General features: G+C 41.8%; 1 protein-coding gene across 11 annotated transcripts in view; it reads left to right on the plus strand.

Moving 5' to 3' along the window:
• The window catches only part of CLIP1 (CAP-Gly domain containing linker protein 1), a 118,284-nt gene that overhangs the window by 90,241 nt on the left and 15,342 nt on the right, over positions 1-12,701 (plus strand). For 10 of the 11 annotated variants that reach the window (XM_064578298.1, XM_045887736.3, XM_064578304.1 and 7 more), the window contains one exon: positions 531-651. In XM_064578298.1, the coding sequence (XP_064434368.1) occupies positions 531-651 (121 nt within the window). Of the gene's footprint in view, positions 1-530; positions 652-3,676; positions 4,284-12,701 lie in introns of those variants that run through there. The other variant, XM_064578306.1, reaches the window with a different exon arrangement.

Here is a 12,701-nt window from a genome sequence, read left to right on the forward strand (position 1 = left end):
CTAGCACTTGACTCCGACAGATACCAGCAAATGTGGGACCATTAGATTTTTATTTCTGCCGGAAAAAAAAAACAAAAAACAGATTACAGATCTGTGCAGTCAGACCAGAGTACCTTGGCAGCAAAGTAAATCACTTTATCAACATAGTGGGTTTTAGCATAATTTTCTGACGGAAATAGTCCTCAAGACAAGAGGACTGACCATTTCGTTTGTCATTTATTTTAATAGTAACGTTGCTTTTTGTACAGGAAGTGTTTAGATAGAAGGGGGTGAGTGTGGGTGGAGAGAGGGTGGATATAGTGTTTATTAGGTTTTTAAAAAAATGTAATAGTTGTGGGCGGCAGTCCTCCTCCTGAGAGGTTAAAGCCATTTAGCCTCTCCGGCACGTAGATGCCGCTGCCTCCCTGTTAGAGAGCCTATCAGGCACGTGACCCAGATATATTTTCCTCAGTTGCTGTGAAGCCGGTCGTCTCCCACAGTTTCCTTGCCTGTCTTGTTTCTATGGTAACCGTGCACACTGTCCTTTGCAGAGAAACCCTCAAGCAGGCAGCAGCTCAGAAGTCCCAGCAGCTTTCGGCATTGCAAGAAGAGAACGTGAAACTTGCTGAGGAGCTGGGGAGAAGCAGGGACGAAGTCACGGGTCATCACAAGGTCAGTGGGCCGGGGGGCGGTGGCGGGGGGCACCTAGCTCTGCCATGCTCCCACCTGCTGCTGTTGGCAGGGCACTTGGAGGCCCAATGTGGTTGGGTCATTGCAAATGGGATTTCAAGTTGGCTGTGTGCTGTGTCTCCTTGCCTTCAAGGGTGCTGCTATAGGACTCGGGGTGGGAGTTGACAGAGTCTTTAAAAAAAAAACCAAACAAACCCAAAAACCAAAAAAGACCGGTAACAACACAGGGAACTTGCGAGCAAGTAGAAAATAAGACCTTTATTAGACAGTCTCATAGCAATGCACTTAAATGGAAAGGAACAGTATCTTCTCCCTACTGTTGCCTGGATTTCAAAATTACTTTTCTCTTAAGGTTCCTTTTCTCTTTCATCAGAATTGGTTTGAAGGAAGCACATTCCCAGGATAAGGATTTGGTGTGGGGGTTGGCAGCTGTTTTTAAATAGAACTCTGCTTTTCTTTAAAGCATTTTTTTTTTTAAAGCATTTCCTAATGGAACTGTGTATGTGTGAGCACTTGGGTGCGTTGATATGTGGTATGTGTTATTCCCGGAATGGGCAAGAAGCTCACCACAACCCATTGGCTTCCGAATTTAAATCACAAAGATTTGTGATACGTTTATTAAGCACTGAAACAAAACTGATTTTAAAGACTGCCGTATTCTGCTTTTTAATTCTTTTATGGTTGAATCCAAGTGCTAAATTGTTAGTCACATCTGGCCTCAGCGGAATCTTAAAATGAGATTCTTAAGGGAATTTTACTGTGTGGTCAGTAAATAAAGTTTATACCTCAGGAGAATTTTTTTCCCCCAGCATACTTTGCAAAGATTAATTCTCACTTAGGATGGAGTAATTTGGGGTAATTATATTGAGTACCCGTTGACATGGTGCAGTTTGTGGTGAAAGCACTTTTTGGAGAGTTGATTTCAGACGTTAAAGTCTTTATTATAGCTTTCCACAATATTCTTCACGAAAGAAATGTCCCATCTGTCCAGACCCAAGGATGGCGATGATGCTTCTGGTACTACTAGCTCCCATTCACTGGCTCTTACGAGGTGACAAGCACAGGTAAATGATAGCTGTCCTCTCAATCTTTACAGTAATTCTGGAGGATGGCCCTGTCATTATTTCTAAAGTAATTGTAGAAGAGGGAACAGGAGCATGAAGATAGTAATTGACTTGCCCTCGTTCAGGTCATAGTGCCAAGAAGTGTTCGCCATTTTCTGATTTGGGTCAGGAAGAGTTGGCTTCAATAGGGCTCCTGCCCTCTCCTTCAGTCCGTGTATGAGAAACTGGAGTTCATGAGAAAGAGAAGCCCTTTGAAACCAGATGGGGTCGTCTTTTTCCTGGCACAAACTAGAGCATCTAAAACACTGGGTAGCTCTCTCGGTGTGTCACTAAGTTCTTGCAAGAGAAGGATCTCTGAGAGGGGCGTTTCCCTCGACCTCCCGGACCATCTCTGGTAGAGAGAGCAGATTCCGTATGTGGGAGGAACACAGAGAGATCACCCCTTCCTCTCATGTTGTGACCTTCACTGGACTGTTGATTACATTTCTTGCTTCTGTCGCTCAGAACCGGAAAGCAGTGGAAGGAGGCATCATGCTTCCTTGGGCAGAGCTTTGCAGGGCTCTCTGCCTCCCGTGCTCTTTCCTTTTGCATGTTGACATTTGGATTGCCTTCCTTTTGAAAAGGTTTTGTCACTAGAAATTTGGAAGTCAGTGACTTCGAAGGGTGTTACGGAACAGCGTGTGCAAGGATCAGCTAAGAAAAGTGACTTCCCTTTAAAGGATAGGTTGTTAGACCCTTCGTAGTTCTGTGTTTTACTCAGAAGAGAAATAAATGGGCATGAACTAAATAATAGGCTTCAATGGTAGAGCTTGTTAACAATGATATTGATTACCAAGGAGGATTACGGGTAATTCTTTCTTTGAAGTAAATAAATACAAATATAAATATATGCATACACACACAGATATACACACATATATTTATAGTGTCTGTTTTTTATTTTAAAAAAAAAGGAGAGAATCAGCCATCTAAAATAATTTAGAAGCCACCTTAGTCTACACAAGACTGATTAATTCACTGACTCTGTTACTCTTACTGTGTAATCTCCAGGAATCTAGAGTACTGCTTACTTTTTTTTTTTTTAAAGATTTTATTTATTTATTTGACAGAGACACAGTGAGAGAGGGAACACAAGCAGGGGGAGTGGAGAGGGAGAAACAGGCTTCCAGCAGAGCAGGGAGCCTGATGCGGGGCTCGATCCCAGGACCCTGGGATCATGACCTGAGCCAAAGGCAGACGCTTAATGACTGAGCCACCCAGGCGCCCCGAGTACTGCTTACTTTTGTAAAATTATAAATTTCACTTTATTACTTACTGTAGTCAAGTCAAGTTATTGATCAGCTATGTTTAGAAATATACTACAGAGCCACCATGTTTGGCAGAAACCTTGCTTTTAGAAAAAAGAAAGAATTTTAATTGTATTACTACAGGAACATTACCTTCTAAACTTAAGACAGTGCAGATGAGCCTGACAGGGCATGTGTTAAATACTGACCTAGGACCTGAGTTCTATCCTGATCCTTCATGTAGTAGCATCGTAATTCACTAAACATTTATCGAGCTGATGGCTTTGTCTGTTTCACACTCATCATAACTTACCTCTGAGATAGGAAGGTTATTTTGTAGAAAAGCTGAGGCTCAAAAGTGGACCAGTTTGCTAAGGACACACATCTAGGCAGTGAAGCCAAGACCTGCACTCATGTCAGATTAACTTGGGGCCTGCTCCCCTGCTCCTATCCTATACTGAGACTAAAACTTAGTTCTACTTACTTCATAATTATTATTGTTTTGGATAAAAAAGAAAGAAAGAAAAACTTGTGAGCTAGGAATGTGGTAGGTGGGGGTCAAGAAATGCTATAGAAATGTACTCTCTCTTTTTTTTTTTTCCTGCAGCAAAAAAAAATACATATATATATAATTTTTTTTTTTTTTTTTTTGCTTAGAAAGCCCAAGACACCCCAGAATCTGTTCTGCATCTTCAGCATCTCACTGGGATTACTTCCTTCACAATGAGGGCTATTTGATTTCCTGTTTGTCAATTGGATGTGAGGTCATTTATCGAAATAAAAGAATCCCCGCCTCCCTGAGATAGTGATTTTGTAGAACCTACTCTCTCTTTATCAATTTAAAAAGATGTAGGATATTCTGAGATTAGGAGGGCTGATAATGAGCAGGACTGGTTGGTCAAAGTTGGGGAGTGATATTAGTTTCCACTTTTAAATAGGAATTCTCATTTGACCTGACTGACGAGTGGACATCGTGCGCCCCCGTGAAGTATTGTATCTTGGAGTTGGAAGGACTCCTCTGTTCCTAGTTCTCTGGAACAGGGCTGGCAAAACCAGAAACAAAACCCACGTGTGTGCATTCTTTTTTGTCTGTGCTCCCAATCAGACATTCTCCTTTCCAAAGGAAATTGTGGAAGTTGCCTTTCCCAAGTGGGGTACTTATTTTAGGGGGGGAGGGGAGCAAAAATCAGGATTGGTTGGGATTGTGAGATCTTGGTATATCTGGCATCAATAGTGACAGAAATCTTTACAGACTGTCAGATTGCCCTGTCTTTGAAAAAGGAACAGAGTAGATTGAACCATATGAAATTGCTTGTTTTGCAGTTTCGTATTGTTCAACCCTCATGGTTAACATAACTTACCTCTTCTTGATAACTGACGATTATGAAGATTGTCATAATTATATAATCGCCATTGACTGTTGGCTTTCACCTTCACTTTCCTTCCTGATGGCCTGACTGGTTTCATGCTGCTTCAGGGTGTGTGTGTGTGTGTGTGTGTGTGTGTGTAAACACACGTAATGAACTTTACTGTTTTAGCCATTTATAATGTATATGTGTATACATTGTATATGTGTATGTGTATAATGGCATTTGGTACATTCATCATGCAGTGCGGTCGTCACCTCTGTCTAGTTCCAGAGCGTTTTCATCACCCCAAAAGGAGACCCCCTATCTGTTGAAGCAGTCACTTCCCATCACTTGTGATGACCTCTTGTGACTGGCTTCTTTCACTCAGCATCTTGTTTTCAGGGTTCATCGTGTTGTAGCAGGAGTCAGGGCTGGATGGTATTTATTGGATGCAGGCACCACATTTTGTTTCTGCATCTGCTTTGGGTGTTTTCGGTCTCCTTTCTCCATTCAGACTGTCACTGTCCCTCCCAAAGTCTGTCTGCATCCCGGCCGGTGGCTGCAATGTGTGATTGCCACTTCAGCTCTTCTGTGGGTTGGGAAATCCTTCTCATTCTCTTAAAAGCGGTCCTTTTTTGGGGCGCCTGGTGGGGCTCAGTCGGTTAAGCGGCTGCCTTCGGCTCAGGTCATGATCCTGGAGTCCTGGGATCGAGTCCCGCATCGGGCTCCCTGCTCGGCAGGGAGTCTGCTTCTCCCTCTGACCCTCCCCTCTCTCATGCTCTCTGTCTCATTCTCTCTCTCAAATAAATAAATAAAATCTTAAAAAAAAAAAAAGCGGTCCTTTTTTTTTTTTTTTTTTAAGATTTACTTATTTATTTTAGAGGGTGCATGAGCATGGCAGGGGGAGGGGCAGAGGAAAAGGGAGAGAGAGAATCTCAGGCAGACTCCCCGCCGAGCGTGGAGCCCCACATGGGGCTCCATCTCACAACCCTGAGATCCTGATCTGACCTGAGCTAAAACCCAGAGTTGGACACGCAATTGACTGTGCCACCCAGGTGCCCCTTAAAAGTGGTTCTAACTCTTGCCATTATGTTCACACTTATAGCCCAATCTTTTTTTCTTTACTTCCAAACTTTTAAGAGCAGTACTATTTTCTGCCTTTAATTTCACCTCCCATCTTCTTCCCAGTCGCTTGCAGTCTGCTTTTCGCCACCGCCAGTGCACCACTGATATGACTCTGGCTTGAGTCATCGCTTACCTAGTGACTGCACCAGTGCGTGGCTTCCTTTCCATCCTCTGTGAACAGTTGGCCCCACCACCTACAGTCTTGACTTTCCTCTTTTGACACCGTCCACGCTGTTGGCTCGTGTTCTCCTGCCACATCTGGTCAGCTGCCGTTCACATGTCCACCTTGATGGCTCTTCTCCCCCCATCCCCACGTGGGGAACGAGACCTCCAGCCTCAGGGCTAGCTGCTTCCTGCTCTGTGTTCAGGTAGCAGTCTCCACGATCCTCTGTCACACTCACAGCTCTGTGTTGTGGCTGTTTCTTATGCTTCTCCCCACACAGGCTGTGAGATGGTGGGAATCACAGTGCATGGTATGTAGGTTCGAATGAATGAGCGAGTGATTAGATGCATATCTTGTTTTTAGCCAGGGCCTCAGGATGCAGAAACCTTGACTGCTCTTTCTACTTTTTTACATGATTTCAGTTACTTCCAGCATCATAGCTTTGTCATAGAGAGTTGTGGTTGCCAGAAGCCTGATCACCAAATGAGCGGGGCATGTGCCCTTCATGGAGAGTGGAAGCATACAGTGCAAAATGAGGCAGGGTCATGTAGTTTCAAGATTAATGGAAATGATACAGAGCATTATTTCCTTTCCTAGAGAATACTAAAAATAATCATAATAATGTGAGTTCTTCTATAGAAATAGTCACCTGAAATAGTTACTTTTGAAATGTCTGATACATAGTTTCCAAACCTCCCATGTATTCCCCTTTGTAAGGATTGCAGATACATTGTTACATTGGCAACAGTGTTGATTTCTCCCCCCATTCCCCTTCCCAGTTATTTGCAAAATGAGGTTACAGTTGGTTTGTAGAAACTGGACAGGGATTAGATCTCAATAACTGTACTTTATCAACACTTCTTTATGACAGAGGTTACAGCAAATGCAGTCTACAAAAAATTGGGGTTACCATCTAGATTGATTTGTGAATAATTGCCTGCAAATGTTGAATTCGCAGATGTGAATGTTTAGAAAGGGAACACTGTTTTTAAGTAAACTCTGCTGCCCAGCATGGGACTCTAAGTCATGACCCCCAAATCAAGAGTCACATGTTCTACAAACTGAGCCCACCAGGCACCCCCAAGGCAACACTGTTTTTAGCTTGTCATAGTTTATTTTTTAAAACAGTGTACATTAGCCATTGTAGTTTTAATCTGGGCTCGGAGACTTCTGGGCAAGTAGGGCTGAGTGAAACTGATCACAGAATTCTTCACCCTCAATACCTAATGAAGTAAACACATTCTTCTGATTATTAAAAAAATGTCTCCAGGAAAATCCAATAAAGCCAATTGGCTTCATGCTGTAAACATTAAAATTGACAACCAAGAAAAGGAACATGATTGTGGTTTGACTCTGTTGACACTGTTCCCAGTGGTAAGAGAAAAGAAAATGTGTAGCAAAATCCTGAGAATTTTTTTTTTTTTTTTTTAGAGAAGGAGGGAGAGAGAGGAGAGAGAGAAGGGGTGGAGGGGCAGAGGGAGAGAGAGAATCCCAAGCAGGCCCCATGCCCAGCACAGAGCCTGACACAGGGCTTGATCCCACAACCTTGAGATCATGACCTAAGCCAAAATCAAGAGTTCAACGCTCAGTCGACTGAGCCATGCAGGTGACCCCAAATCCCTCTGCTTCTCCACATCCTTCTGCCAAACCCAGTTTAGGGGAAATTAAATTGAAGAGGTGAATTGTCAGCCTGGGAGAAAAGTCACAGAAGAATCTTTGAGGCTGGAAGCCCTCTTTGACCATCGCAGGATTCTACCAGCGGCAGGAAGAGCTACTGGTTGTCATTTTCCGTAGCTAGTTCAACAAAGCGTGGCTTAAGTAAAAAGATGGAGGGCTTCCTAGCAAATGATAATAAGTCCACAGGTGGGCAGTCCAGGTGAGTCCTCTACTCAAGAATGTCCTCAGGGAACCCTGCCCATTCTTTCTGCTCTGCTGCTACCCTTAGCATGTATAGTCAACCCCTTGGTCACCAGGGCTCTTGCACTTCCAGGCATTGCAAAACTTTCCAGGAGGAAGTGGGGGAGGGCCAAAGTGGGGAAAGACAGAAAGGCCTTCTCTTTACTCTCTTTACATGGTTTTGTCTTTTAATTTGGAGAGGAAAATTCCTGTCTCTGTAATAGTGTCATGTAACCACGTCCAGCCATAAATGAGGCTGCATTCCCATCCCTGGGAAGGGAAGGCAGCAGAGGAGGTGAGAATAGATGTTGAAAAAGACAATTTTGTAGTATCTGCCCGAGACTAAAGCCTGAAGACATATTCCTGCAGGAATAGGATTACCTTTGTTCAGAGGGGGCACTAAAGGAAAAATCCACAAAAGAGACCTCCAACAGATTGTGTACATCCCCTTAAAATCACCCCCTCCAGCCTTGTCCTACGGCCCTCCAGCTACAGAGATGTGTAGGCAACGGTGCCCAGTTTTCCCGTACTACCCTGGAGATGAAGATTAAAGGTCTCAGATGAAGTTGAATAGGTATCAGGGAAAATGAATTTATATCACATGTGAACAAACAGAAGGTCTAGGTAGAGCTGCCCGTAATAAGATGAACCCTCGAATGCCTTTTGTACCAAAAGAAGAAAAAAAAGGAACACAGGAATCCAAAGAGAGGTGAGGGATTCAGGCCATGAGAAAGCATTACCCAAAGTGGAAAATTGCTTTGTGTTATATAAAAACCTCAGTGACTTAAATAAAACAAGGGTTCAAAGAGATGATAAAGTGACACAAGTGGAACAGAAGAAGTGAAGAGTAAAGGAACTGAGTGAAGACCAAAACAGCACCATGGCAGGACTGCTAAATAAATCAGAAACAGAAAGGAGCCTAATGAACTTTTCTAAACATCCGAAGGAAAGGCTTGAGCTAGTCATAATAAAGAGGGAAACAAAGATATTGAAGCATCAGAGGAAAGATAGTAGCTGTGGAGGACATAGATAATCCTAATGAGTATAATTAGCATCTCTGAGGTAAGGAATTCAACATATGCAACAGAAGAAAATGTTAGGAGATAAAATAAGGAAATTTCCCCCAAGTGAGGAACTGAGTCTGCATACAGGAAGGACATGGTAGGTTGTATGGAAGCTCAATCAGGGAACTAAGGGCGGTTGGTGGTGGTGGAGGAGGAGGATATTGGTCCAAAGCAATTGACACCAAAACATACACTGGTTATTAATGAAATTCAGAAATACAGAGATAATTCTGCCCGGGCAGAAAAGGCATATTCCTTATAAAAAGGTAAAAAACAAACAAAAAAACCCAACCAACCCACGATGGCTACATTCAATGCCAGAAAACTGTGCCACACTGTTCCCAAAGTTCTAAGGGACAGAAAATATGATCAGGAGTGTTCTATCCTGGCAGTTATTACACAGATAAGAAGATAGGCAGATGTTTTCGAAAAACATCTGAAAAAACATCATGAAAGAACTTAGAAGCTGTAGGATCTGTGAGTCCTTCTGGAAAGTAAGCTGTTTGCTGATAAAATCTGGCCATGAATCAAAATTCAGGACTTAGCTAAAGAGAAATTATGGCCAAAGGACTAGTACTGGTGTGAGCACTAAATGCAAGTAAATAGACAACTAAGCTAACAGCTCAGGGAGCTACAGATAAGAATAGACTCATGTTTTAACTTTATTTGGAAATTATTTCAAACTTTGCAAAAAGCTATAAAAAGAGAACACAGAATACTCATATACTGTAAGGACTTGTTTTTACCTAACCACAGTGCAGTTACCAAAATCAGGAATTTTTAACACTATTATTTAATGTACAGACCATATTCCTGTTTAAGCAGTTGTCCCAGTAAATGTCCTTTATAGTCCCCACCCCCCATCTGGATCAGGATCCAGTCCAGGATCATGCATTTCATTCACTGACTCAAGTCTCTCATTTTCTTTATCTGGAGTGCTTCTGCCTTTGTCTTTTATGACTTGACTTTTTTTTTTTTTTTTTTAAAGAACAGGCCAATGATGTTGTATAAAAGCCTTCATTTTGGGTTTGTGTGATGTTTAATCGTGATGGTTATGCATTTTTAGCAGGAAGATAATTGATGTATCCTTCCAAGAGGCATGTGATGTTGCTTTATCCCATTTATTGGTGATGTTAATTTTGATTATTTAGTGAATGTGAGTTTAAAACATTTGCAAGAGAAAAAATAGGGAAGAAAAAGGAGAAAAGCATAAACAAATTACAGAGAGAGTATGACTAATACATGAGGTGATAGAGTGGAAAGAAAGTGGAAGAAAGCAACCAGGAATAAAAATTAGAGACTAAGTTGACATGTACATGCACTGTGTAAAGAGCTACTTCGTATGTATTGGCCTCACTCAGTCACAGTCCCCCGCCCTGTAGCCACACAATCAACAGCATTCTTGACAAAGAACCATCATATCTATGTGTGTGTATTTGAAAATACAAATATATATAGTGGTTGCAACAGATTTTCAGGATACAAGGTTTAATACACAAAAGTCAAATCACTGTTTAATATACCAGAAATGAACAAGTGGAATTTGAAATTGAAAACATAATACTATTTATATGAACAACCCCCCAAAATGAAATACTTAGGTAAATTTAACAAAATGTGTACAGCTTCTGAGGAAAAACTATAAAACTGTGATGAACAAAATCAAAGAAGAACTGAATAAATGGAGAGATAGCCCATGTACATGGATAGAAAGACTCAATATTGTCAAGATGTTGGCTCTTGGGGCACCTGGGTGGCTCAGTCGGTTAAGCATCTGCCTTTGGCTCAGGTCATGATCCCCCAGGGTCCTGGATCGAGCCCCGCATTGGGCTTCCTGCTCAGTGAGGAGTCTGCTTCCCCCTCTGCCCCTCCCCCTGCTTGTGCAATCTCTCTCTCTCTGTCAAATAAATAAAATCTTAAAAAAAAAAAAAAAAGATGTTGGCTCTTCCCAACATGATCTGTAGATTTAATGAAATTTTAGTCAAAATCCTAGCACGTTACCTTGTGGCTATTGAGAACTGATTCTGTAGTTTATATGAAGAGGTGAAAGACCCCAAATAGACAACTGAATATTGAGGAAGAGCGACTAAGTTGAAGGATTGACACGACCTGACTTCAAGACTTAGTATAAAGATATAGTAATCAATACAGTGTGGGATTGAGAAAATAATAGAGCAGTGGAACAGAGGGCTCAGAAATAGACTTACATAACTATAGACAACCGATTTTTGATAAAGGAGGAAAGGCAATACAATGGAGCAAAGATTGTTTTTTTTTTTTTTTCAAGAGATAGTCCTGTAACAAGTGGACATCCACATGCAAAAAAGTGCATCTAGACACAAATATATACATCCTTTATGAAAACTGCATTGAAATGGATCATAAGCCGTAAAATGCACAACTATAAAACTCCTGGGAAATAAGACCAGGGAAAACCTAAATGACCTAGAGTACAGTGGTGACTTTTTAGGAACAAGACCACCAAAGACATGATCCACAAAAAAGAATCGATAAGCTGAACTTTATTAAAATTAAAAACTTTTGCTCTGTGAAAGACAGTGTGAAAAGAGAATGAGAAGACAAGCCACAGACTTGGAAAAAATGTTTATAAAGGATACATCTGATTACTCGAAATATACTAATATACAAAATATACAAAATATACGAAATATACAAAGGATACATCTGTTACTCGAAATACACAAAGCACTTTTAAAACTCAACAATAAGAAAATCAATAACCCAATTACAAAATAGACAAAAGTCCTGAATAGACACCTCACCAAAGAAGGTATGTGGATGGGGCGCCTGGGTGGCTCAGTTGGTTAAGCAACTGACTTCAGCTCAGGTCGTGATCCTGGAGTCCCGGAATCGAGTCCCGCATCGGGCTCCCTGCTCGGCGAGGAGCCTGCTTCTCCCTCTGACCCTCCCCCCTCTCATGTACTCTCTCTCATTCTCGCTCTCTCAAATAAATAAATAAATCTTAAAAAAAAAAAAAAGAAGGTATGTGGATGGCAATTAGCATATGAAAAGTAGCTGAACATCATATGTCATTGGGGAATTGTGAATTAACAATGCAATAATATGATACAACTATCAGAATGGCCAAAATCTAAAACATTTGGCAACACAAATGCTGGTGAAATTGTGGAGGAATAGGAATTCTTATTCATTGCTGGTGGCAATGCAGAATGGTACAGCTGCTTTGGGACACAGTTCAGCAGTGTCTAACAAAACTAAACATACTCTTACCATAAGATCCAGCAGTTGTGCTCCTTGGTATTTACCCAAATGAACTAAAAACTTAAATCCACACAAAAGCCCGTGCATGGGTGTTTATAGCAGATTTATTCACAGTTGCCAAAAACTTGGAAACAACCAAGATGTCCCTCAGTAGGTGAGGGAATAAAACTGTGGTCATCCAGATGATAGAATATTATTCAGCACCAAAAAGAAATGGCCCATCATGCCATGAAACCACATGGAGGAACATTAAATGCATATTACTAAGTGAAAGAAGCCAATTTGAAAAGGCTACCTATCGTATGGTTCCAAAGATGCAACATTCTGGAAAAGGCAAAACTATGGAGACGAGAAAAAGGTAGTGGTTGTGGGAGGGGTAAAGAGGGAAGGAGCGATGAATAGGGAGAGTACCAAGGATTTTTAGGGCAGTGACACTATTTTGGTTATACTACAGTGGTGGATACATGTCTTTATACATTCATCAAAACTCCTAGAATGTACACCACAAAGAGTGAACCTAAAGTAAACTATGAACTTTGGGTGATAATGATGTGTCAGTGTAAGTTTAGTGGGATGTTAATAGTGTAGGAGACTCTGCATGTGTGGGGACAGGGAGTGTATGAGAAATGTCTATACTTTCTGTTCAGTTTTTTTTTTTTTTTAAGATTTTATTTATTTGACAGAGACACAGCAAGAGAGGGAACACAAGCAGGGGGAGTGTGAGAGGGGAAGCAGGCTTCCCGTGGAGCAGGGAGCCCGATGCGGGGCTCGATCCCAGGACCCTGGGATCATGACCTGAGCCGAAGGCAGACACCTAACGACCGAGCCACCCAGGCGCCCCG

The sequence above is a fragment of the Mirounga angustirostris genome, unplaced genomic scaffold (genome assembly GCF_029215605.1).
Source record: "Mirounga angustirostris isolate CCGP_5_RB_7025 unplaced genomic scaffold, mMirAng1.0.hap1 SCAF_14, whole genome shotgun sequence".
Lineage (NCBI taxonomy): Eukaryota > Metazoa > Chordata > Mammalia > Carnivora > Phocidae > Mirounga > Mirounga angustirostris.